The sequence below is a fragment of the Podarcis bocagei genome (genome assembly GCF_964188305.1).
Source record: "Podarcis bocagei genome assembly, chromosome: 4".
NCBI classification, from domain to species: Eukaryota; Metazoa; Chordata; class Lepidosauria; order Squamata; family Lacertidae; genus Podarcis; species Podarcis bocagei.
In genome coordinates, this window is record NC_138128.1 from 89713278 (window position 1) to 89739237 (window position 25960).

The 25960-nt window shown below is 43.5% G+C and overlaps 3 protein-coding genes across 15 annotated transcripts in view; 2 read left to right on the forward strand and 1 right to left on the reverse strand.

Annotated features, from left to right (window-relative positions):
• The window catches only part of USP54 (ubiquitin specific peptidase 54), a 93351-nt gene extending 89540 nt beyond the window's left edge, over nucleotides 1-3811 (forward strand). For all 4 annotated transcript variants that reach the window (XM_081191528.1, XM_081191525.1, XM_081191526.1 and 1 more), the window contains exons 22-23: nucleotides 1086-1275; nucleotides 2438-3811. In XM_081191528.1, the coding sequence (XP_081047654.1) occupies nucleotides 1086-1275; nucleotides 2438-3084 (837 nt within the window). In that variant the 3' untranslated portion in view covers nucleotides 3085-3811. The remainder of the gene's footprint in view (nucleotides 1-1085; nucleotides 1276-2437) is intronic.
• Nucleotides 3812-5654: 1843 nt separating this feature from the next.
• Nucleotides 5655-25960, forward strand: part of PPP3CB (protein phosphatase 3 catalytic subunit beta) — a 41981-nt gene continuing 21675 nt past the window's right edge. For 2 of the 10 annotated variants that reach the window (XM_081191714.1, XM_081191713.1), the window contains exons 1-8: nucleotides 8100-8370; nucleotides 14225-14425; nucleotides 19405-19529; nucleotides 21965-22076; nucleotides 23120-23265; nucleotides 23685-23824; nucleotides 23903-23980; nucleotides 24080-24174. In XM_081191714.1, coding sequence (XP_081047840.1) covers nucleotides 8301-8370; nucleotides 14225-14425; nucleotides 19405-19529; nucleotides 21965-22076; nucleotides 23120-23265; nucleotides 23685-23824; nucleotides 23903-23980; nucleotides 24080-24174 — 967 coding nt within the window. In that variant the 5' untranslated portion in view covers nucleotides 8100-8300. Of the gene's footprint in view, nucleotides 5786-8098; nucleotides 8371-8579; nucleotides 8600-14224; nucleotides 14426-18320; nucleotides 18403-19404; nucleotides 19530-21964; nucleotides 22077-23119; nucleotides 23266-23684; nucleotides 23825-23902; nucleotides 23981-24079; nucleotides 24175-25960 lie in introns of those variants that run through there. The other 8 variants (XM_081191711.1, XM_081191709.1, XM_081191716.1 and 5 more) reach the window with 7 other exon arrangements.
• On the reverse strand, nucleotides 11963-25677 carry LOC308586126 (uncharacterized protein; the record flags this gene model as incomplete). The annotated part of the gene is made up of 3 exons (XM_081192401.1): nucleotides 25531-25677; nucleotides 12571-13133; nucleotides 11963-12007 (listed from the first exon to the last, which is right to left on the reverse strand). The coding sequence occupies exons 2-3, from the start codon at nucleotides 13075-13077 to the stop codon at nucleotides 11963-11965; spliced, it is 552 nt and encodes a 183-aa protein (XP_081048527.1). The 5' UTR covers nucleotides 13078-13133; nucleotides 25531-25677.

A 25960-nucleotide genomic window follows, 5' to 3' on the forward strand; every position in this document is an offset into this window, starting at 1 on the left:
CTGTTTCATTTGACTGCTTCACAGGTCTGCGATATCAGGGGGGAAAACGTTGTAGGGGCTATGGTAAAATTAGCATGTATGGGTTAGCAAATGAGAACTATTTTATGTCTGAAATCTTACGATTCTAATCTTGGTCTATCATTGGTCATTTTAAAGATAATATGTATTCATTTGAATACTTTCCTCCCCAACATTTAAAAATGGGGGTTGGATATTTAAAAAGTGGGGCGTGATATGTCCAAGTCACGACCTGCCCTTTTTTTCTTACTGACTGCTGAGAGTTGATTACAATGCAGAATTCCTTCCATCCTCTCGCTGCTCTTCAATGGCTTTGCACAGTGTGGGATTGCTGAAAAGCAGACACATCAAATTCAGATTATGAATAGAACTAAACCTGGCCTTGCTTACCTGGTATCTATGCATTGCATATGCCAGAGATCTTGATGCATCGCAACCTGGAAAAAAACCCAAAAAACTGAATGTCCCTGTTAATGCTTCATGTTATCTCCACCCTCAGCTTACTTTGAGGATAGTTTGTGCTGTCCACATACTTAACATGCTGGGGATGTTAAGAAATATGTCCAAGGACAGCCAGTATTGTGCCCTTTAGATGTTGCTGGAGCACAGCTTCCATCCTTGACCATGGGCATCTATATTTATGCTCTGTCTCTAATCCACTTAATTTACAATGTTGACGTGTTGTTTTTGATGAAGACCGTGGTTCTTTATTTATTTTAACAGTTGATCTTAGTCATTTTGTTCATGTCTGTGTCTTCAAATTACGTTGCACTAGATTTTGCAATAGTAATAATAATAAAATAACTATACAATAAACAAGTTTTTAAATAAATAAATAAATCTTGGCAATTCTTTTACAAGTTCTAAAAACTGTGATGGCCACACCTACAACATTTCTATTTCTCTTCACAAGCAGTTGCATGCCCTTTTTGGAGTGACCATATCACTCAGTTGTCCCTGCACTCTCCCCACCTGTTATCCCAGTTCTTTACTTGCCTGGTTTTCCCCCAGTTCTGTGTTTAATCATTATTTTCAATTCTATTTCCCTTTTTCCCTTTTGTCAAAAGGAAGTGTCCAATGAGAGGAAAATGCCAGTGGAAGCCAGACACCGTTCCTTCAGCACCACTTCCCTCACTTTCCCTCACGATTCTCCTCCTGTGTTACCCTTTGATCCCCAGCACTATTCAACCCAACTGCAGCACCTCTCCCATGATGCACCAGTGCCTAGCATGGTGGGCAAGACACATAGGCCATCAGGTAATCACGGGGCTCTTCCTCCTCCTCCTCCTGTGTCATGGGAGAGTAAGTACGCCGCTCTTTCATCAGCTGTAGCACAAGGCTCTGGGCTGGGCTCTTCTGCAATAGTCATGCTTTTGATCCCTCCAGCTGCCTGGAATGATGCATGACCTTTCCACAGTACGTGGTCTTAACACACCGCACTGCTCAATCCATACTGTAGCGAGTGGGCATCTAAAATAAACGGTTCATCTTTAGCCTATGTTAAGTAGCAGTATTTCTTCATCCTGTCATGGCGGTATATCTGCCGTATGACTCTATCCTCCCCACAAAGAAAAGGGTGTGAGAAGAGTTGGCATTGTTTGTTTGCGTTGTTGTTTTTACATGCTAGTTATAGGCTTACAGTGGTGCCCCGCAAGACGAATGCCTCGCAAGACGGAAAACTCGCTAGACGAAAGAGTTTTCCGTTTTGGAGGTGCTTCGCAAAACGAATCTCCTATGGGCTTGCTTCGCAAGACGAAAATGTCTTGTGAGTTCCTGCGGGGTTTTTTTCCTCCCCCCCTTTTCTAAGCCGCTAAGCCGCTTATCAGCTGATCCGATAAGGCGCTAAAAGCCGCTAATAGCGCTAATCCGCTAATCCGTCAATGGGCTTGCTTCGCAAGACGAAAAAACCGCTAGATGAAGAGAATCACAGAACGGATTCTTTTCGTCTTGCGAGGCACCACTGTATCAAGTTTGGTGGAGGTATGGGATGAAGAATACCAGTCATTTCATTCAATCTTTCAACACCCTACCATCCTACCGACCATTGAAGCCTTTACTCTTGGAAAGCGAGGGGCAGTACTGTGTTGTTGTTTTCTTTCCCCAAACCTGAACCTATTGCCTCTTCCTTCTAACCCTGGAGTCACCTTTAGGAGAAGGAGGATGTATGTTATTTCATATCTGTCGTAATCACCCTAGTGACCCTGTGTGAGGGGGCCGTAGTCAGGTTTTGCCTATAGTTCAGTATTGTCCCCAAGGAATGAATAGCAGCTATTTATGAATTTTACTAGTGTTTTGTTTTAAAGCACTCAAACTCCTTTGTTAGTAGTTTTTGAGGTACATTGTTGATATATCATTACTTAAAAAACAAACAAAAAACATCTGCTCGGGACAAATAATTTTGCATTTTTCCTTTTCTCAGGAAATCAGAAGAACATCCAAAAAATTTTGGTTGTGCCTGACAGGGGTGAAACTTTCCAAGGTGAAGACAACCCAGCTGTGGCACTGAACTATGGGAGCCTCACGTACAAACAGCAGGGCCTGCCTTCTCAACTTGGGCAGAGACCTCTTCTTAATCAGCATTTAGGAAGCAAAGAAGCATCTGGCCCCGCTGGCCACTGGCTGCAGATGAGTCACACTGCCAGACAAACAGCAACACTGCCAGATAGACAAACAGTACACTGGGGATATGCTGCTCCAACAAGCAAGGGATCACAAAAACATTTACTCCAGCAGCCACTGCAGCAAGGAAATGCTTGTACCGCTGACTGTAGGTCGCCGCTTGGCATGAGTTACAGTACCTTAAGCATACCTCAGCGGGCTTCAAGAGACACAGGTGGCTTTCAAGGTTGTCCAGTGCCACCCACACAGGCCAAGGCTCCAGGTCCCAGAAGGGTAGATATGCCCCCAGATGAAGACTGGCGGCAGAATAGCTATACCTCTCAGCCTGGAGCAAGGAGAGTGTTGCCAGTGCACATGATAGATGGAACTTGTTCATCTGCTTCTGAAGCTCACCGTAAGATGCTGGCCCGTGCAGCTGCTGCTTCCATGCACAACAGCAACTGGTGAGGTCTCTTTAACTTCAGAAGGGATCGCCCCCTTATGAAACAGGTTGTCCGAGCTATAGTTGATAAGACAGCAAGATTTTTTTTCAGTCCGTGTCTGTGCCAGTCTTGTCTTTAAAAGTAGCTATACAATAAGTGGAAGCTAATTGCACTGTGTTTCTGTACTGCCGAACCGCTGTCCATGGGGAACTATTTGGAGACTCCGTTCTCAGCCTCTCTCTCCGCAGAAAATGGTTTCAGGCCCACTAGCAATTGGAAGAAGAGCAAGAGCTGCAAATGAAATCGGTTGTTGACAACAGGCTGTGTTTAAAAGGACTTAAGTCATGAAAAGCATTGCTACTAATCCCATATGCCAACCCATTATTCAGTTTTGAGTTCTTCTTCTCTGTTAGGTGGGGCCTGATAAACTTCCCATGTTCTCTGAAGTTAGAGATTTGGCAGTGCTTATGGGTTAATGAGGCAAATGTATCCTTCTTTGTGTTGAGATGTTAGGCACAGAAGACTGCTGTAGGTGCTAGTTCGGAGCTGGAAAGAAGGCATAGCTCATGTGTAAATCAGGCCTTCTCCCACTTCCTCAAAGCAGACTAACAGTGCTTCAGAAAGCAAAGACTGTTAAGGCTGCACACTTAATTATAACATTGTAAACACAGAATCACTTTAACTATTTTAGGGTCAAACATACTTGCCTTTGTAAGTATTTTTCAAATAAATTTATGAAATAGTTATATTTATTGGGTGGTGTATGAATTGCTCTTTTTGTCTTTCAACCAGGCAATTTTAAAAACCTAACAAACTGGTATTCTACGGTTCTTGCACATTCATTAGCTCTTACTTTTGCTTTGCACATGAGCTGCATATTATGGAAATATGGCATCTGATACAGGTTCGCTCATGATCCTGTATTTGGAGCAAACCTCTGGAAACAGGTAGGACTTCCCACTCTATAGGCAGAGGTGTAAGAGTACCGTGCTGCTATGTTTTTGGCATCCGTCTGTCTGGAGAGACAAGGGAGTGTGCCTCCAGGGGTGAAGACAAACGGCTGCATTAGCAGCACCGAAGTGACCTCAGGGCGCAAGCCTGGGCAGTCTGTCTGGAGGTTTTGGACTGCCCAGATGACAGGACTCCCCCTCCCCTCTCACCCTCACTGATGTGGTCCAAAGAGAAGCAGAGCTATATGTTTGACACCAGCTTGGCTGCAGGCGTTCCTAGAAGGGGGCGTACCAAGGCACCATCCAGCCACCTTCCAGATTTATGTAGGATTTACTGCTTAGCCTTTTCTTCTGAAGGTGTCCCAAACTCACCAAGGATTTGAGACCCATCGGCTACCCTCACCTGGTTTTGCCAGCCAGTCAAAGCCATTTCCAGGGTGTGGCTGCTGTCACATGCTGGCAGCTTCTAGTAGCCACAGGTGAAAGCTGAGTGCAGGGTATGGACCAAAGGTGGACAAATTACCCCAGAAGCAGCACAATATGCCCCCCAACAGAGATACTACCTCTCCCCTAACACCCTATACTAGTGTGGTTATTCTATAAACATATGTAGAAGTTCACCAGTGTGGTTGGATGAAGGCCAAGAAGTTCAAATCCCAGCTCAGTCATCAAGCTTGCCAGGCAACTTTTGGCCAATTGGTCTCATACCCTACCTCATAGGGTCGTTGTGAATATTAAATTGAACGGTAAGGCACATGTATGCTGACCTGAGCTCTTTGGGGGATAGGGGGGAAGTAAAAATTAAAAGATAAAACAATTTGTTAACAGGTAAGGAATCTCCATACAATCTGCTGCCTGTCAGAGTTAGTCTGAGACTTTATTTGAAGAAAAACTGCTCTCTGCCTGTTAAAGGGGCTGGGCTGGCTACTGACTTCCATATGATCTCCGTTCCTTTTGGGATTTTTTTACATTGCCTGTAGCTCCTGCTAAGAGGTAGATGTGTTGAATGAGTAATTAATTGCTTTTTAAAAATTAGGTATTTTGAACTTAGGAGCTAGCTCTACCAGGAGTGTTGGTGTGTGAAAAAGCTGAGCTTTGTGAATTGTTCTTCTTTGTCTCATTGCTTGAGCCCTGCAAGAGCATGGCACATTGTTACATTATCCTTTTAGGGAATATTGTCAAAGACTTGCAGTGTTACAATGAACACCATTGTTTGCTCCCACACAGAAACTATTAGACTGAAAAGTGGATTGTTAAGTTCTTGACCTCCATATAAAACCTAGACTGCTGCCTAGTGTTCCTTCTAAATACATATGCCAAATTGTCATCCTGCTTGAAAATTATACTCCCCCCCCTTTTTTTTTTGCAGTGCAACTTACTAAATGTACAGCTCATTTAACATGATGCTGTGGTTTCGGGGGGGGGGGGGGGTTGTATGCAGTCTGAGCACTGAGCTGCAGATAATATTTTTACACCTGACCTAAATGTGATACGGTTGCCCATTCAGTATTTTCAGTATTCCTCTGTAGCACTGTCATATGATGTCTCTAGTAACAACCATGCTCAGAGCAACCTTTTAAAAGCTCTCGTCACCTGTTAGTGGTGATGCAGGAGCAATCAGCTGGAGTGAATTGCCTTGTTACAAAGCTGAATAGAGCACAGCTGTGCCAAAAACAGTCTTACTGGGCTGCAAATCAAGGCCAAAGGCTCCTATCAGAGATGTGCGAGCATCATTGTGAACACTGACTTCTGATGCTGCCCCGATTCTGGTGAAAAGTAAGTACATTGAGTATAAGGTGAAACACAGGCTGCTATTTCACTTTTGATTTTATTTTTTGCTTTGTAGATGAGGATTTGTGAAGACGCTGGTTTTCTTACATTTTAATACTTTTAAGGTGGTAGAATAAGGTAACAAAAGACAACACACAAATTAGGTTACAAGGTGGTGATCTATATGCCCTTATCGCTTGGCTGGAACACAGGCTAATGAAGAAGGTGCTAGTGAGGGGAGCAAGGGTTAGCTGGAAAATAAATGCAAATTTGATCACGTTTGAATTCCTACATATTGTAAGTATTTTGTTGCAATCAGCTTGGCCTACGGTCAGGGATGTTGCTACAGGCACTATTAAGATAGGTGGGCTATAATTTTAAATAAATGGGAGTGGAGAGAGAAGTATGTGTGTAAAGGAGTTAAGGGGTGTTTGAAAATGTGGCTTGGGTTAAGGATTCAGCATGTCCTGCGTCGGGTGTAGCGATGTGTATAGATGTTAGGAGACTATATATTTATTAGATGTTATGCTTCCTCACATTTATGAGTTCAGCAGAGTACATCCTTTTGCAGCTTATAAAGAAGCTTAAATACGGTAGTTTTAGCCTTTCAGTTTAAGTAATGCAGGATGCTTTAAGGCAGACTGGATTCTCCTGATATCCTCCCCACTTCTCCCCCTTAAAACAATAATCACACAAGCAACATTGTAAAAAGGTAAAAATAACCTTTACTCAGTTTATGTTGCAGAATAGCAGATACAGTAGCTTTGTTCAGGTAGGCTTAAAATGACAATTCAATTAGACATGCTTCAGTTTAGCTTCAGATGATGTCTGAACTACGAAGCTCAGCCATGCAGATTGTTCTCAGCTTTCTGGCTTGTGGTGGGCAAAAAGCTTTTTGGCCTGGATTTTCACATTTTGAAATATGGCAACCCTAGGTTCTCTCTACCAAACTGGTCCAGGAGCTTCGACTTCTAACACTACACAGGTAAAACATTCCCTCAAAGGTCACACCTGCTGCTTAAAAATTCTTTGTCAATAGCAAATAAAAGCTAGGAAGGAGAAATATGTGTAGCATGGAAGTCTAAGCAAGCTAAAAAGAGATCAGTGTCGTTTCATAAAAATCTCATTGTTACGATCCTGAGCTCACATAGATATACAAGGTGAATATATTCCCCTAGATGTAGAAACTGATGCAGAATAATCTTGTCTTAATATGGATGGTCCAAGGTGCCCACCAGTTTATTGTCCAGTTTAATAACCTCTCTAGACAGAGAAGGCTTTAATATGGTCCTAGATCAGGGACGAGGAACCTCTGCCCCTTCAGATGTTTATGGACTCCAGTGCTTATCAGTCCCCGCAGCCAACGCAGCTAATCGCTGGTTGGTGATATAGTTTAAAATACTCTGTAGCGCCATAGATTCCCCACCTCTATTTTAGGTCCTCTCTGATAAGCATCCTGTCTCCCATAGTCTTAACCAGGACCACCTTCTAGTTTTTAAAAAAGCCTGGGTTTGCCAGTTATAAGTCCAGCATAAAAGCCTCTAGGCAGAGTAATTTAATATCAATGGTGATTTAATATGAAGCTACCAAAAGGGCCTTTTCTTTGGACAATCCACGAATTGTCACATGAAATAATTTATGCAGCATGATGACACTGGGGAAGTGAGCTTCCTAAATGTTTCGGACCGCTTGAAGGCTTTTAAAGGGAACTTTATTACAGCTTCTGCCTCTGCAAAAAAATAAAGTTGTAATTGCAGTTTCGTTCACCTTTTCTTTCTTTTATTATTATTGGTCGCCGTGCAGCGCTGGATTTAGGGAAGCCTCAGCAGTTCCCCTCCACAGGGTACTGAGCTGAGAGGGTGCAAAGCCCATTTAAAAAGCAGTTGTGCCTGTGTGGAAAATAAGAGATATGGGAGGGCCCTTGGGACTGTAGCTCTCGCCTTTGTTTTACTGCTTGGCGGAATTTCGACACGCTTCACGCTTTTTTTTTTTACACTTTTGTGAGCCGCCTTGCCACAGACCAATATCAATACCGCTTTTGGGGGGGGGGGAGTTAATATGCCACAAACTAATATTCCTACTGAGAGGAATAGACGCTTTAAAAAAAGAAAGGGGGAAAGAAAAGCATTTCGGAAGCAGCCTCATTTATTTGCATGAGGAGCCTTTAATTATGGCGCCTCAGCCGAGCAGTTCTGAAGCGCTCCCTTAAAGCCTCCTCGTGGCGGGGGCGGCGGGGAATTGCGGGCGCGGTGCATGCCGGTCCCGAGGCGGGCTGCACCCGCCGCCTCGTCACTCGCGCTCGCGCGCTCTTTTTCCCTCAGCGGCTAGTCCGCCGCCATGTTGCTTTGGGCCCTGGCTGCTCCCGCCCGCCCCTAGTCTCTCGCCGCCCGCCCCTCGCCCTCGCGCTGGCCGGGCCCCGGCAGGAGGCGGATAAAGAGAACCGCAGCCGGGGCGGGGGGCGGCCGGGGCGGGTAGAGACGCTGAGGGAGCCGCCGCCGTTGCTCCTCTCGCCGCCCGCGCCATGTCCGGCAAGGAGGGGACTCGGGTTGCGCTGGCGACGCCTCACGGTACCTGTGAGCGGGCCGTCAAGGGTGAGTGACAGGCCCGGCCAGGCCCGGCCGCCTCGCTAGGCCCGCCTCCTGGGGCTGGGCTGGGCGATCCCGCGCCTCGCCCGTCAGTTCCCCTCGCTCCGCGTGTGTATGTGGGGAGTTCATACGTGCTGTGGGTGCGGGCCTGAGAGGCGGTTGCAGGCGCCACTCGCGTCCTCTTCGTGCCCGCTTCCTCACCCGAGGGAGGGAAGAGCGCATTGGCTGCTTGTTTGTATGGCGCCTGCCGGCGAGCGTGGTTGTGTGGTGAATGTCCATCGGGATTGCCGGGGGGGGGGATTTTTCTGTGGTGTTGTAGTTGTTTCCTTTATGCAGCGAAGGTGCGGGCTGGGTTTTGTTTGATAGCCCTTCGAACAACCCTCTGGAGTTGGGCTGAGAGAGTTTGTGGGGTTGCCTCCCCCCACCTGAAATTTCGGAGGGGATTGCTTATTTTAATCCTGGGTTTTCGGGTTTGTTCCCCCCCCCCCCGCAGGAAAACAAAAAGGGATGAGATGGAAGGGAAATACATTGAGGGTTCCAGCTGGTATAGCACAGCTGTTCTCTGTCGAGGGCAATGTATGTAAAATGTATTACCATCATTGTGTATTTTATTTATACCCTGTCTTTTCCCCCTGATGAGCACTCAAGGCAGCTTGCAGATAAAAAGAACTGCTAGGAACATGATTAATATTATTATTGAAAAGCTTTTCTTTGTCAAGGGCAGTATAGTAAAATGAAATATTGTTATCTGTATATTTATACGCCAACTCTCCCCCTGACTGGGACTCATGGTAGCTTACAGATAAAAACACAAACTGCTAAAAACATCATCATCATACAGAGTGATTTACAATATAAAAACACACAAAAAAATACATAACTTAGTAACAAACAACACTGTTCCCTCCCAGACTTTTTAATTAGCCAAAGGCCTGGGAGAAGATCATTTTTTGCCTCCCACAGGGGCCACAACCGAAAAGACCATTTCTTTTGTTGTCACCCTCCCAACCTCTCATGGAAGGGGGCACACGAAGAAGGAGTTCAGGTGCTGATCACAGGGTCCAGGTTGGTTCATATGGGGAGAGATGGTAGTGTAGAAAAACATCATTAACATACAGTTAAACATTAACAGAATTAAAACTATATATATCTGTTTAAAACATACTGATAATTAGAATAAAAACAGTGCAGCACCAGTCCTTTCATTAAATGCCGTAAGGTCACCAAATGAATGAGTTGGATTATGTAGAAGGAGACACTTAGTATTCATTGCCATATAAATCAGCAACAACCCGTTAAACTTGGCTTGGTAGTTCAGTTGAGTACCTGTGTGTTATGTGCACAGTAGAATGTACCACTGAGCATCCTAACCACTGTGTTTTGCACTAGCTGCAGATTCTGAATAAACTGTAAGGACAGCCCTACATATAATGCAGCTTGGTGATTCAGCAATATAAAAATAGCAGAAGTACTGTAAATAATAAAATAAAATAAATAATTCACTCTGGAGGCTACTGTATCTAAACTGTCTCTGTTCAGGAAAGGGTTCACCAGCCGAAAATTGGGTGTTTTTTTGTGGTAGAGAGTCGAGACACATGACATTCATTCTACACCAAGTGGACTGGTTGACACTGTGCTTCCAGATCCAGTTTCCTGTCCTGATTTTTTAAACTTTTATGTATTGCCTTTATGCCTATGAATCTATCTGTGGCTTAAAACTGGATTTGCAGCCTTGCTCCTTTCATACCATCAGCTCCCATCAACAACTTGGCCGCCAAATTTTGCATGAGCTGCAGATTTTGAACTGCCTTTAAAGGCAGCCAATGCACTGCAGTAGTCCAAACTTGGGTTACCAGTTCACAGGCAGCAGAATCAGGCTGCCCCTGTCCAGATATGGCTGCAGCTGGGCCACCAATTGAAGGCTCATGCAACATAATGGATCCAGAAGTACCCCCAAGCTATGCACTCACTCCTTCCAAGAAAGTGTATAGCATTCAGCCTTGATTATTGTAAATCTTAGATCTATTTCAACATCATCATATTGAAATCAGAAATACTATGTCTGATCTTGCTCTAAATGTAGTTTTGTCATCCTAAAATCAATTGATGAGAAATCTAGCATAACGTAATTTGTTTACAATTCCCGAAACATGAGTTTTTTGCATGGTTTAGGAGTGGCTCTGGGAGAGAGCAGAGCTCTTTGCCTTGAATGGCTGTTTAGCAGGTGGAAATCTAACAATCTGACAGACATTTTATGTGTAATCTCTTATTTGTTTTTTTTCTGTGAGTCAGTGGCCCTTAAAAAAAAATTAAAAGATTTCCCACCTCTGCCTTATACTTATCATAGCAAAAAGACCCAGACATGGATTAGTCTCCTAACCTGGTTACCATCTTCCCCACTATGGGGAGAGCTAATTTACCTACAAATTAGTATGTGCAAATTTGTATCCTCTTTTGGGAGTGGCAATACATATATAGTGTACTGGGCCCAAATAACTCTGTTGGCACACTGATCCCTCTTGTGTGCCAGAAACCTGCCCCCTCAGACAACCTCTCAGGCGTGGGCAGGGCAGCAGGACCAGACCTTTGTACGGCTTGTTCACATTGCTGAGGTAACAGCTCTCCATGTGGAAGGATTCTCTAGCCACCACCTTCAGGAGTGTGCTATCCAAGGTCCTGATAGCCCCTACCTTACCTGTTGTGACCCTGCCTTGCTTTGCCTGCTGTGACTCAGACTAACTGGTAAGTGCCTCTGCAGCCGTATGCTTTGCCTGAGCTTCAAGCTGGGTCAGGGCAGGACACATGCTTTTCATTAGACAAAGTGGTCCAGGCAGCTGCTACTGATGGGCTACTTTTCTTGGCTGCTTACAGCAACTTTCTGCCTTTACTGAACCCATTCCCAACTTAACATTTTTTTTTTTATGTTAACAGTGCCATCCTACAAATTTGTATTCAAAAGTCTTGGTATGTTCAGTGGTGCATCTTCCAGTGTCATAGGAGGTATATAATAAAGCAAAACATAAAATAAAAATGACCCCTCACCGCATCTAAACCTATTATAAAGTAATCCTTGTAAATGCAAACAAATTCATTATTGCTTTGTTACAGTAAAGCTAAACTTGATTGAGTGGGAGCTTCTTTTCTATTATTTTGGTATTTGCATTTGATGAAGTAAAGTGTAGTTCACAAAAGGTTATGTCTTTAAGATGCCACAAGACTTTGTTGTGCTGCAAAAACCTAGCATAGATATCCCTCTGGAAATAACAGATAATGAATCATATAATGTATAAATTATCATTGAATAAAATCTGTGTGGTCTTCTGTAAGCTGAGTCAATATTTTGAACCAGATACCATTTTTAAAATAAAATAATTAAATTTGGGTTCAAACCCCGTGTAATGAAGGAATCTCAGCTAGATAATAGATTACAGATAGCCATCCACCCTCTGCTTTAAAGCCTACACAGAATCATAGAATTATAAAGTTGGATAGATATTGGCATTGATTCTTTTTCCATAACACCCAGCAGGATTTAATTGGGAACAAAGGGGACTGAATAAATTCCCGGTAACAGGGCAATCTGAGCCTTCAGTCTGCTTTACTGGATGGGGTTTGGTGTCCCTCTGCTGAGCCCTGCTTGGATCTACCAACAAAGAGCAAATACCCAAATGGGGAAAAGTTGCTACCAGCACCACTGGCATTAATTCCCACCCCATGTCTTCCCTTTTCACCTAGGGAGATTAAGCCCTTCCTCACTTAGTGTTGAGTGCGGCAGCCAGCACACCTGCCATTTACCACTTGACAGGGACTATCCTAGTCAGTTGGACAAATATAAGTTAAAACAATCTCCTTTAATAATAATAATAATAATAATAATTTATTATTTGTACCCCGCCCATCTGGCTGGGTTTCCCCAGCCACTCTGGGCGGCTTCCACAGAAACTAAAAAACACTAAAATATCATACATTAAAAGCTTCCCTGAATAGGGCCGCCTTAAGATGTCTTCTGAATGTCAGGTAGTTGTCCATCACCTTGACATCCAATGGGAGGGCATTCCACAGGGCGGGCGCCACCACCGAAAAGGCCCTCTGCCTGGTTCCCTGTAGCTTCGCTTCTCGTAATGAGGGAACCGCCAGAAGGCCCTCGGCGCTGGACCTCAGTGTCCGGGCAGAACGATGGGGGTGGAGACGCTCCTTCAGGTATACTGGGCCGAAGCCGTTTAGGGCTTTAAAGGTCAACACCAGCACTTTGAATTGTGCTCGGAAACGTACTGGGAGCCAATGTAGGTCTTTCAAGACCGGTGTTATGTGGTCTCGGCGGCCGCCCCCAGTCACCAGTCTAGCTGCCGCATTCTGGATTAGCTGTAGTTTCCGAGTCACCTTCAAAGGTAGCCCCACGTAGAGCGCATTGCAGTAGTCCAAGCGGGAGATAACTAGAGCATGCACCACTCTGGCCAGACAGTCCGCGGGCAGGTAGGGTCTCAGCCTGCGTACCAGGTGGAGTTGGTAGACAGCTGCCCTGGATACAGAATTGACCTGCGCCTCCATGGACAGCTGTGAGTCCAAAATGACTCCCAGGCTACGCACCTGGTCCTTCAGGGGCACAGTTACCCTATTCAGGACCAGGGAGTCCTCCACACCAGCCCGCCCCCTGTCCCCCAAAAACAGTACTTCTGTCTTGTCAGGATTCAACTTCAATCCATTAGCCGCCATCCATCCTCCAACCGCCTCCAGGCACTCACACAGGACCTTCACCGCCTTCACTGGTTCTTTAAGGAACAAAACAAGTCCAAAAGAGGGTGGCTGCCCTTGTGGCATTCTCCTTTGGTGTCATCCCTTTGGAATTAGCCCACTGGCACTGGCCTGTCACATTGCATCATGTTGCTTTTAAGCCCTATGGGCAGGAAATTATGCCAGAGTTAATTTTTACCATCATATCTCCATTTGGTACTGCCATAACCATGGAGCTTCGCAGATGGATAAGGACTTTTAGGAGTTGAGAGCTGATGATAATACGAGTCCCTTGCCCCTTTCCTCCGCACTGTCCAGCATAAACACAGGAAAAAAAACAGTTTGTGACTTTCTACACCAAACCATAGCTTGCTCTAACCACAGCTTAGAACTCAAACAGTGTCCTGAGCTTCCCAAAGTAGCTGGTTTATAATTGCTTTTCTGTTTACAGTTTCATTGTCAGATTTTTTTGTTTACTCCAGTCCTTTTGGTGAATCAGCCTGTGGAGGTAGATTATAATTATGGCTTTGTTTAACTGAATTCAGACATCACACCAGTTCACATTTAGCACAAACTATGGTTTGTTGTTTCAGACAGCTCCTCAAACTGCTTAATGAACTTTAGTTTGGCATTATGTCTGAACTGAACCATACTCTTGTGCTCTAGACCAAAAAGGGAACTGGAAAAGGAATGTACAAATAGGCCCAAGCTTGGTTTTCTAAGTTGCTGCAGTCACAAGACGTAGGGAATATGTTTATTTCAAACCTCAATGGTATCCTAAAGCACACCCTTTTATTTCTCTAATAATATTGCCTGCCACTTTTCCTGTGTGGAATACTAAATCAATGCGCATGCATTTCTGAAACTGAATGGCCTTGCCCTCACTGCCAAGGAAACTATGTTTTTGTGTGCTTTGTGCCGTATAATGTATAGGAATACTCTATAATGTATTCCATCCTCACACATTCAGCCCCCTCATTTTCCTAGTATACATACATAAATAACCAAGCCAACTGTGTTTCTTCCTTCCTTTTAAAAGTCACTTTTTTGTCTATCTTAGATCAAAATGGTGCTCAGAGCTTTTTCAAGTCATTGATTGTAAGTAATATTTGCGGTATTTCATTTTCAGCTGTCCCTTTTCCGCCAACACACCGATTAACATCAGAAGAAGTGTTTGATGCAGCTGGAAAACCTCGGGTTGATATTTTGAAAAACCACCTAATAAAAGAAGGTCGGGTAGATGAAGAAATTGCACTAAGAATCATCAATGATGGTGCTGCAATTTTAAGAAGAGAGAAAACCATGATAGAAGTTGAAGCTCCTATTACAGGTGCAAGCTCTGGCTAACTGTTGCCACTTTTAATGTCATAAATGCATGGAATGAGGTTTCAGTACCTTTGGAAGTAAAATAATTTAGGTAGAAAGAAGGTGTAGAATTTTCGCGTGAATGGTAAAGAAAAGAAAGGGATTATTTGAGCATTGAAATATACTGGGGTAGTGATGTCACTGATAAGCCTTGAGCACCTGTCCTCCCACTTTTTCTTCCTCACGTGGTACAATTGCAAGGAGGTGATTTTTTGCTTTCAGTTGACTACAGTTTAACATTACATCAGAACATAAACCATCTAGTACTGGCTATGATTTGTGGCCAGGTGGGGGGAATATTCATAATCTCTGGTTGGAAGTTGACTTGTTTCAAACAAATCATAGTTAATATTAACCACAGTTTGTTGGGTTCAGATGCAATGAAAAGCTGCAGTTAAAATGGCATTGTATCTAATCTCCTTGCTTGGTGTGCCAAAGGAGAGAGCAGAGGGTGAGTGTGCAAGTCTCAGACTTGTCTCATATCATTCTTGTCATTATACAAATCATGATTTATTGTGATGTTTGAATCAGCTCACTGTACCTTGGATGAAGCTTTGCTTTTCAGCTTGCTAAAAAAAATACAATTTAATGGTCCAGTGGAAACTAGAACAAGTCTTTCTGAAATTTTTTATTTGCTTAATAATTTTAGTAGTGATATAATGTACACTTTTGAAATTGAAGACATTTAAATTTTATCTAAGGCTTGATTTGGTTGTTTATAAGTTTGGCTATGTGTCAAGTTTTGCTTTTTATAGCTTATATTTTTGGGGAGGCAGGATTAAATACTTTAAATTATGACATAAAGGTTATATTTCCTAATTTTAGAGTTTTAGTATTTCCTAAAACACATTGGACTTCATAGAATAAATAACATATTTATTCACCCTTATATTGTCATGCTTTTAGACTTCTGCATCATTTGCTTTTGCTACACATAAAATACCCATCACTTTATGTGCAAAGATGATGGTACCTTGTGACTAGGAATGCACAAGTATTGCTGCTTCTTATCTGAAAGAGACCAAGCCTTTGTGAACCTTCCAAATGAATGCTTCCCTTCCTTTGTGAATGTTCACTAAGTCTTGAATTTTTGTTTAGTGTTTCATTAGTGAGTGACTACAAAGCATCCTCTGCTGCTGTCTTTCCCATTTCTGCTCTAAGGTTCAGTAACTTACCTTGGAGCAGGATGGGGAAAAGTGGCAGAGATGTCTTGTAATCCCCTAAGGTAAAGGGAAAAAAGGTAAAGGGACCCCTGACCATTAGGTCCGGTTGTGGCCAACTCTGGGCTTGCAGCGCTCATCTCATTTTACTGGCCGAGGGAGACTGCGTACAGCTTCTGGGTCATGTGGCCAGCATGACTAAGCCGCTTCTGGTGAACCAGAGCAGCGCACGAAAACGCCGTTTACCTTCCTGGTGGAGCGGTACCTATTTATCTACTAGCACTTTGATGTGCTTTCGAACTGCTAGGTTGGCAGGAGCAGGGACTGAGCAACGGGAGCTCACCCCGTCGTGGGGATTCGAACCACCAACCTTCTGATTGGCAAGTCCTAGGCTCTGTGGTTTAACCAACAACGCCACCTGCATGCCTTGTACTCCCCTAGCCCCAGAGAAATGACTTTTCATGATGAGGATTGAGATTACTAGTGGGAAACTGATGGATGTGCATCATTTCTGCCTGGGAAGAAGGCCCTCGGACACTGCTGGGACATGGACACTGCCTACCACCTCTCCAACCTTACTTTGGGTTCTGGACAGAACAGAGAGATCTTGGGGCAGGGAAGGGGAGACGGTACTCGCAGGATAAATGTGATCATGCACCCTGCATGCAGCAAACCTTCTCCCAGGCAGAAACGATGTGCATAGCATCACTTTCCTTATGGGGATTTTGGAACTGATAGTTAAGAGTTTGTGCCAGGAAAAGCTACTCTACTAGGACTTTCATCATCCCCCCCCCCAATCCTTCCCCCCAAGATTAGTTACTGGGCTTTGGGGCAAGGAAAGGGGGAACACTTGCTGGTGCTCACTGACTCAAAGCAAGGACAGATTGCGCTTTTAGCAGGCTGTGAACACGGCTGTGCACACAAGCATTCAGGCTGGGATGCTGCTCACTGTTGCAAGTGCTCCTAGCATCTTGAAGATTCAATGGGCATGATTTTTCATAGACCAGAGGTTAATTAATTAATTAGATGGTAGATTAATTTGGAAAGCTGGTAGATACATAGACAGTGGAGGTTGAATCCTAAATAATAGAGTTCATTAGCAAATTTGACAGTGTTTATTTCCTTTTAAATTAAGACTATGTTTGTATATTTCAGAATATAGCTTTATTCTTGAACACCTAGAACTGGTAGGTATTAGTAATCTACTGATTACTGCAAGATGATAATAATAATAAAAATTTAAATTGAAGAATTGGCAGGAGTAAAATAAATCATGTCAAATGACTACAGAAAGTTGATATGATTAATGCTTAGCAGGAAATAAAGGCTACCTTTTAATATTTTAGAACTGGACAAAACACTGGAAAATCTTGCATAAGAAATTTTGGTTCTGAAATGAGATAGGTTATTGTGCTTTATTTTTAATATAAGAATTACTTTAAAGTTGTAGACATGGATATTTGAATAGTATGACATCAAAAGTGTGAAGGTTAATTTCTTCCGCAGTTCTCTTCTGCATTTTTAAAATATTGTATTATATATTTATTACTGTTCAATTCAAGTTACAGTGGTGCCTCGCAAGACGAACGCCTCGCAAAACGAAAAACTCGCAAGACGAAAGAGTTTTCCGTTTTTGAGTCGTTCGGCAAGACGAATTTCCCTATGGGCTTGCTTCGCAAGAAGAAAGCCCATAGGGAAATCTCCGGGGACCTCTTTTAAAATGCTGGCGGTCGGGAGCAAAGACTTTCGCCCACCGCCAGCCTTCAGAAGAGGTCCTGGACCTCTTCTGAAGGCTGGCGGGGGGCAAAAGTCTTTGCTCCCCCCCGCCTGCCTTCCCGGGACAGCGTAGACTTCTCCGCTGTCCCGGGCGATCTTAAAATGTTGGCGGGCGGCAGCGAAGCTTTCGCTGCCGCCAGGCAGCATTTTAAAATCGCCCCGGGACAGCGGAGGCTTCGCTGCCGCCCGGCAGCATTTTAAAATCGCCCCGGGACAGCGGAGGCTTCGCTGCCGCCCGCCAGCATTTTAAAATCGCCCCGGGACAGCGGGGGCTTTTAAAATGCTGGCGGTCGGCAGCAAAGCGCTCCTGTCCCCGGAGCTTGCAGGGCGGGAGGTGGGGAGAAGGGCTTTTCTTCCCACCGCCAGCCTTCAGAACAGCCCTTGTCCCCCCCCCCAGCCTTCAGAAGAGGTCGGGGGACAGACTGTCCCCGGACCTGGTCTGAAGGCGGTTTCCATAGGAACGCATTGATTGATTTTCAATGCATTCCTATGGGAAACCGTGCTTCGCAAGACGAAAAACTCGCAAGAAGAAAAAACTTGCGGAATGAATTAATTTCATCTTGCGAGGCACCACTGTAAATACTATTGGCTTAACTGATGTTCTGACTGACCTTATTCATGATTCATTTCTTGGAAATTAACTTTGCCCCCTGATGCATGTGCTACTCAGTTGACAACAGGTAGGTCTTTCCTCAGTTAGCAGCCTAATGTTCAACTTCCCAGACAGATATTAAGAGTTCCTTTCTTTGATAAAGCGGATGGTTCTTTGCTTGCTACACAGATGCTAGGCTTTTTAAGAGCGGTTTTAAATCAGTTTTTACTTTGAAGTTTTTCTGTCCCTTTATCTTTATGAAAAAATTTCCCTATCCCTCAGGAGATTGTGCTCTTTTTACTTTCAGGCTGGGACCTTTTCAGTTAAAGAGAATCCGCTTTCTGAATGCATTGCAGCTGGAATATCATACTTTTGACTGGTTTCCATATATAGTGTGTCTGCCTCCATTTGTGTGTATGTGTTTCTCTCCTCATCCCCCAAAAAAGTATCTATCTATATGGGATCGTAGCCCCAGAGAACTCTGCAGCAGCATTAGGAAAAAACTGGGAGCCAAATACACAATGCTTTCTATTAAGTCAAGTATGTTTTCCTATCTACCACCATTGATGGTGGAGCTGCATAGTGAACACCACAGGGAACATTAAGTCAGACTTGGTTGTGGAATGGGATGAATTCTGTGGTCACTCAGAAAACAAGTCCGTATGGGAAACTCTATTTCACGATACCTTCTTAAACAGAGTAAATGCATGAAATGTCATGTGCCAGAGTTGGTTGCCTCCAGGACTATATGCCATTGGTGTGTGAACACTTCCACCCAGTACCACGTGGTCACGGGAGAGGTGGAAATTACATGCAGGAATAGTTAACAGGAAGAAGAGGGGATGTAAGGACAAAGACTGAAAGGAAAATTAGGAAAAAGAAGAAAGGTCAACAAGAGGAAGAGATTGGAGCATAAGTTATGGTAAAAAATGAATGGATCAATAGCAAGTGATAAAGTAATGAGGAAAAAGAGGACAAGTTTGCTTGAATACAATTTAAGATCCTAGTTCTGCCATAATCTAGATTTGAGAAAGTTCAAATAACTTTAGTCTTCCTTTAGGGAAGTTGGCAATAAAAATGTTTGATATCTCCTAGGGTATGCATACAACCTACTGAATAGCCCTGAACAGTTTATATGTTCCTAACACTTGAACATTCTTGGTGGCACCTGACACTGCAAATATTTTTTTCCAGTCCTATTAATCTGAGTGTGAACAATAGCTGAAAAACAGATGGTGCAAGATTGGTGCTGGGGTGGGAAGTCATTGCTACTTAAAATTAATTCTAATTGCTACTTAAAATTAAGATGCAATGACTAGATTCTTGACCTGAAATTCTGATTGAATCTAGTTTGGGTGGTTTTCCCACCAGTAGAACTTCATCATGGTTTTTTAATCAGCAGCATTTTTATTGCAGTGTGTGGTGACATTCATGGCCAATTCTTTGACCTAATGAAGCTATTTGAAGTGGGAGGATCACCTGCTAACACAAGATACCTGTTCCTTGGTGACTATGTAGACAGAGGATATTTTAGCATAGAGGTAATTGAATGTGTGTGTCCTGATGTTAATATCAACAATGGTTTTCCCATTTATTTGCTATAGTAACTGTTTCACCATGGTAAGATGTATGTTTATTCTCTCTGAAGGAGGTGATGATAAAACTGCTATTAAAGAAGCGGAGTCTAGATTCCTCAGCTTTGGAAAATTACTGTCCCATTTCAGGCTTACTGTTGCTCAGCAAGGTCCTAGAGTGAGTGAAGTCTTGCCAGCATCAGGCAGTTTGGAGGATACTAATTATTTAGAACTGCTCCAATTTTTTTTTTCTTTTTCCTTTGCCTGGATTCAGGATGGAAACTGCCTTGTTTGCCCTGGTGGGTGACTTATCCTGAGAACATTGAAAATATGACCCCACTGGTTCTTCTGGGCCTCATGGCGGCTTCCAATAACATCAACCATTATATTATGTGCCACAATCACAATCTTTCACATATTACTACACCATAGGCAGTGTTTCGGTCCGCTAGAGGTTTCCATGTGCTAAAGGACTTCTGTTCCTCCTCTTGACCACTAACCTTTGGAGTTCCGCAGGGCTCTGTTTTGCTCCCATGCTTTTCATCATCTACATGGAATTGTTGGGAGAACTATGTGTAGAGATTTGGGCCGCAGTGTCATCAGTATGCAGATGAGACACAGCTGTAATCTAATCTCAAGGAGGAGGTGGAAATTCTGAACAGGTGTCTAGAGGCAGTTCTGGGATGGATGAGGGCAAACCAGATTAAGCTTAATCCTGACAAGATGGAAATTTGGCAGGTTGGGAAACTGCTGATCTGGATGGATGTATGCAGTCTGTTTTAGAGAGGATTGCACTCCCCCTGGCAAATGAGGTAGGCACTCTGGGTTTGCTTCTGGGCTTGGCACTCTTGATGAAGGCACTAGTGGCCAGAACTGCTTTTCATCAGCATTGGCTAATTTTCCAGCTATCACCCTATCTGGAGAAAGTAGCTTGCCTTAGTGGCATGTGCACTGCTTATGTCCAGGCTGGATTACTGATGTGTTCTATGTGAGGCTACCTTTAAAGATGGTTTGGAAACCATAGCTGGTGCAGAATGCAGCAGCAAGAATGCTTATATGGGCCCAAGCAGCTGGAACACATTGCACCAATTCTGTACCAGTGGTTGCCTGTTGGTTTCATGGCCCAACTTAAATTTGAAGCCGCTAGGTTCCAGATTTGATTTGAAACCTATAATAGCCTCAGAACGTTTATGTACAGCAGCCTGTTCTCTGACTTGTCAATAAGAGATGTTGGGTTGATGGGTCCCTAGTACAGGGACTTTCTGGGAGTGGCACTGTCCCTCTGGAATTTCCTATCCCCACCCAAGAAATAATTGTGGCACACATCACTGTCAGTTTTTAAGAGAAATGTTAAAACATGTTTATTTCAATCCACTTTTTATTAATTTTATTAATTGTGATAAAAATTTGCTCAGATTTCCTTTTAGAATGACCACCCTTGCCACCTGATAGGCTTGAAAAATAAGTTGTACCCCTCTTAGCTGTACGTTGCCTGCTCCTACATTACATCAGTAAACAATTAGGAAACTGACTGATAGGAAGCAAGCATTCTAGAGTTCTGTGAAACTAGATTCAAAGATTCACTAGATTAATTGTGAACAGCTTTTTATCTTTTTTTTTTTAAGGAACTTTCTTTTCTGTGTGCTTAATATGCCATACCATACAGAATAGTGTGCTCTAGTGGAGCAGAGCCATCTAGGTTGACAACTGTGTGTGCAAGGGCATCTTAAGACATTTGGATGCATTTTTTGGAAACACTGGGCCTTTCAAAACTGATGTGGCTGGTTTTATAATACTAATGCAAGGACATTCCACTGTGCTGCTGTACACCGGGCATTTTGCACAGAATTTGATACTATGTTCTTGCACCAACAGGAAATATTCATTAGAACGCCTCTGAAGTGTCAGGCAGTTATTGCCAAGTAGTAATGGATTTTAGGTTACCACCATGTTTGAACTCAGCTTCAGCCACAGAGTAGAATTACATACAAGTGTGGATGGAAGGATCCATTGGGCAGTATGTTTAACCCTTCTGCTTGTCAATTCTCATCTCATCACTTCCCCAGTAGGAATGTTTCTTGATGGGGAGGAGGTAAAGGGGTATCAGGGGAAAGATGGGCTCAGTATGCTATTCCCACCTGCCAATTATTGCCTTCCAGTTCCCTTGCCTCTCAGCAGTAACAGAATGCAAGTTGGGAATTCTGTCTTATTCTGTGTCATTCCTTTCCAAATTGCCATGGTAATTTTCTAATACACTGTTCTGAGTTCCCTGAAGGAAGGGTGGTATACAAATGTGATAAATGAAGTTTAAGTGAGCATTATTCTATATGCCAGCTGGATATTGTGCTGTAATACTTGAAATGGGGCTATCACATATGACTAGTATTCTTGTTTTTCAACAGTGTGTGCTATATTTGTGGGTTCTGAAGATTCTGTATCCAAGCACATTATTTCTTTTGAGAGGCAACCATGAATGCAGGCACCTCACAGAATATTTTACTTTTAAGCAGGAATGTAAGTATTAATAACAGTGGTAATTGTTGGTTTCCTGATTACTTAGTTATCAGTCCCCCCCTTTTTTTACACATTTTTGTCTTGCTTCATATGTATTTGAGCGTTTTCCGGGATCTGCTGCAACATTGTAGTCTTGAGATATCTATAACAGTACTGTGTATGTGTTTCTTTTGTGCACTTTCCCATGAAAATGTTAGAATAGGACATATCAGTATGGTTATTTCTCTAATAAATCTTTGTCCTTTCAGCCCAAGTGGCTGCCAGGATAGGATGGCAGCATACCTTGCTATTAGACTCACATGGATTTCATTAAGTGACTTACCCCTATATACAAATTGAAATTGATGGCTATCCTACAGCTCTTACCACTGTGCCAAACAGCAACAAACCCTTTGAGCTTAAGATAACAACCAGCCAATCAATTTTAAAAAATGAAGACAACATGTAAATACATTTACCAAGAAATGAAGCTAGATCCATATATCACAGGTCAGTTAGCTAACTTTATAGAAAAGTTGCTTTACTATAAGAGGAAGGCTGCAGAGCCTACATACAGATTGGGGCTTCCAGCAGATCAGGTACGTGTGGACCACATATCCACTTTTTAACTGAGCCAGGACAACTTCCTGCCTGCAGTTCTTGGAGGATGCACCTGACCATGATCAGAGTATTTGGAATTTAAGATGACAGGCAGATTGGAATTTTGTATGGACAACCAGGCTACTAATTATTTTTAATGGAAAGGTGATTTTAATGTACTTATTTGAAAAGCTGTTATTACATGAGCAGTATCCTTCTTTCCCCTTCTAGTATATCATATTGTTAAAACACATGGCAGCTTATATTCATCTAGTTAAATGTGCTTTGCCAGAGAGGTCTCCCTTTTATTTTATTTTTTGTTTAAATTATGATACCCATTCATCAATTTTTCAAGGAACAATCTTGATAACTTATTTTTAAATGCTCCTAAGATGTAAGCCTGCCATCATAAACAAATGTATGTCATAGACGATGTCTCTCTCTCCCCACCCCCACCTTTATAGGTAAAATAAAATATTCTGAAAGAGTCTATGATGCTTGTATGGAAGCTTTTGATTGCCTTCCTCTTGCTGCACTTCTAAACCAGCAGTTTCTTTGTGTCCATGGTGGACTCTCTCCAGAAATAAATACAATAGATGACATTAGGAGGGTGAGTGTTACTGTGCTAAAGGCATGGGGATATTGGGGTCTTTTGTAATGGTCTTGACGTGCCACTCTTAAATGTTAAGCTAATTCTTTTCTTGTCCTTTGTTAGACATCAAATGAAAATTAACTGCAACCCTATACGTGCCTGCTAAGAAATAAGCCGCATTGAGGCTTAGTCCCCACTGTGACTTAGTTCCTGGTAAGTGTGTATAGGATTGCAGCCTAATTCTCTGATTTATGGAGTTTTTCAGTCTGAGAAGGTAAGTGATAGATGAAAAAAACATAAAGTAATGAATATCCTTTTATTTCTTTGGTATGATTAGATGTTTGTGATCTATATAGCTTAACAAGAAGAGTGAGAATAATAAAAGAAAATGGACATACTGAAAATGAAGATCACTGTGGTATTTTTCATTGAAACAGCTAGATAGATTCAAAGAGCCCCCAGCATTTGGACCAATGTGCGACTTGTTGTGGTCAGATCCCTCTGAAGACTTTGGAAATGAAAAATCACAGGAGCATTTCAGTCACAATACAGTCAGAGGATGTTCCTATTTTTATAGGTAAAAAAAAACCTGATCAAGTTGATAAATGATTGCATGAAAGCATTACTTTATACTCATAGTTGTTTCATTTCACAGCTATCCTGCAGTTTGCGAATTTTTGCAGAGTAATAATTTGTTGTCTATTATCAGAGCTCATGAAGCACAAGATGCAGGGTAAGTCTCTTGCCCTCCCATGATACAAATATTCAGTACTCAAATATTCAGCTTCACCACTTCCTTTGTGACACAAAGTCAACTGTTCTTATTTTACAGTTATAGAATGTACAGGAAAAGTCAAACGACAGGGTTCCCATCATTAATAACAATTTTTTCTGCACCTAATTACTTGGATGTCTACAATAATAAAGGTAAGAGCATATTGCTAAGAAAGGTAAATATGTATGAAACATAATCTGTCTTTGTTTAAAAACATTTCTAAACTGCTTAATATTTTTTTTTAAATCTCTCGTGGTGTATAATAATAATAATAATAATAATTTATTATTTATACCCCGCCCATCTGGCTGGGCCTCCCCAGCCACTCTGGGCGGCTTCCATAAAAACCAAAGATACAATAAAATATCACACGTTAAAAACTTCCCTGAACAGGGCTGCCTTAAGATGTCTCCTGAATGTCAGATAGTTGTTTATCACTTTGACATCTGCTGGAAGGGCGTTCCACAGGGCGGGCGCCACTACCGAGAAGGCCCTCTGCCTGGTTCCCTGTAGCTTTGCTTCTCGTAATGAGGGAACCGCCAGAAGGCCCTCGGCGCTGGACCTCAGCGTCCGGGCAGAATGATGGGGGTGGAGACGCTCCTTCAGGTATACTGGACCGAGGCCGTTTAGGGCTTTAAAGGTCAGCACCAACACTTTGAATTGTGCTCGGAAACGTACTGGGAGCCAATGCAGGTCTTTCAAGACCGGTGTTATATGGTCTCGGCGGCCGCTCCCAGTCACCAGTCTGGCTGCCGCATTCTGGATTAGTTGTAGTTTCCGAGTCACCTTCAAAGGTAGCCCCACGTAGAGTGCATTGCAGTAGTCCAAGCGGGAGATAACCAGAGCATGCACCACTCTGGCGAGACAGTCCGCAGGCAGATAGGGTCTCAGCCTACGTACCAGATGGAGCTGGTAAACAGCTGCCCTGGACACAGATTTGACCTGCGCCTCCATGGACAGCTGTGAGTCCAAAATGACTCCCAGGCTGCGCACCTGGTCCTTCAGGGGCACAGTTACCCCATTCAGGACCAGGGAATCCTCCACACCTGCCCGCCTCCTGTCCCCCAAAAACAGTACTTCTGTCTTGTCAGGATTCAACCTCAATCTGTTAGCCGCCATCCATCCTCCAACCGCCTCCAGACACTCCCACAGGACCTTCACCGCCTTCACTGGTTCTGATTTAAAAGAGAGGTAGAGCTGGGTATCATCCGCATACTGATGAACACCCAGCCCAAACCTCCTGATGATCTCTCCCAGCGGCCGCATGTAGATGTTGAAAAGCATGGGGGAGAGGACAGAACCCTGAGGCACCCCACAAGTGAGAGCCCAGGGGTCTGAACACTCATCCCCCACCACCACTTTCTGAACACGGCCCAGGAGGAAGGAGCGGAACCACTGTATGACAGTGCCCCCAGCTCCCAGCCCCTCAAGACGGTCCAGAAGGATGCTATGGTCGATGGTATCGAACGCCGCTGAGAGATCCAGCAGAACTAGGAAACAGCTCTCACCTTTGTCCCTAGCCCGCCGGAGATCATCAACCAGTGCGACCAAGGCAGTTTCAGTCCCATGATGAGGCCTGAATCCCGACTGGAAGGGATCCAAATGGTCCGCTTCTTCCAGGCGTGCCTGGAGTTGTTCGGCAACCGCTCGCTCAATCACCTTGCCCAGGAATGGAAGATTTGAGACTGGGCGATAGTTGGCCATCGTGGCCGCATCTAAAGATGGTTTTTTAAGAAGCGGTTTAATAACCGCCTCTTTCAGCGGGTCTGGGAAGGCTCCCTCACGGAGGGAAGCATTCACCACCCCACGAAGCCCATCGCCCAGTCCTTCCCGGCTAGCTTTTATAAGCCAGGATGGGCAAGGATCCAGGAGACAGGTGGTTGGTTTCACTCGTCCAAGCAGCCTGTCCACATCCTCGGAGGTAACAGATTGGAATTG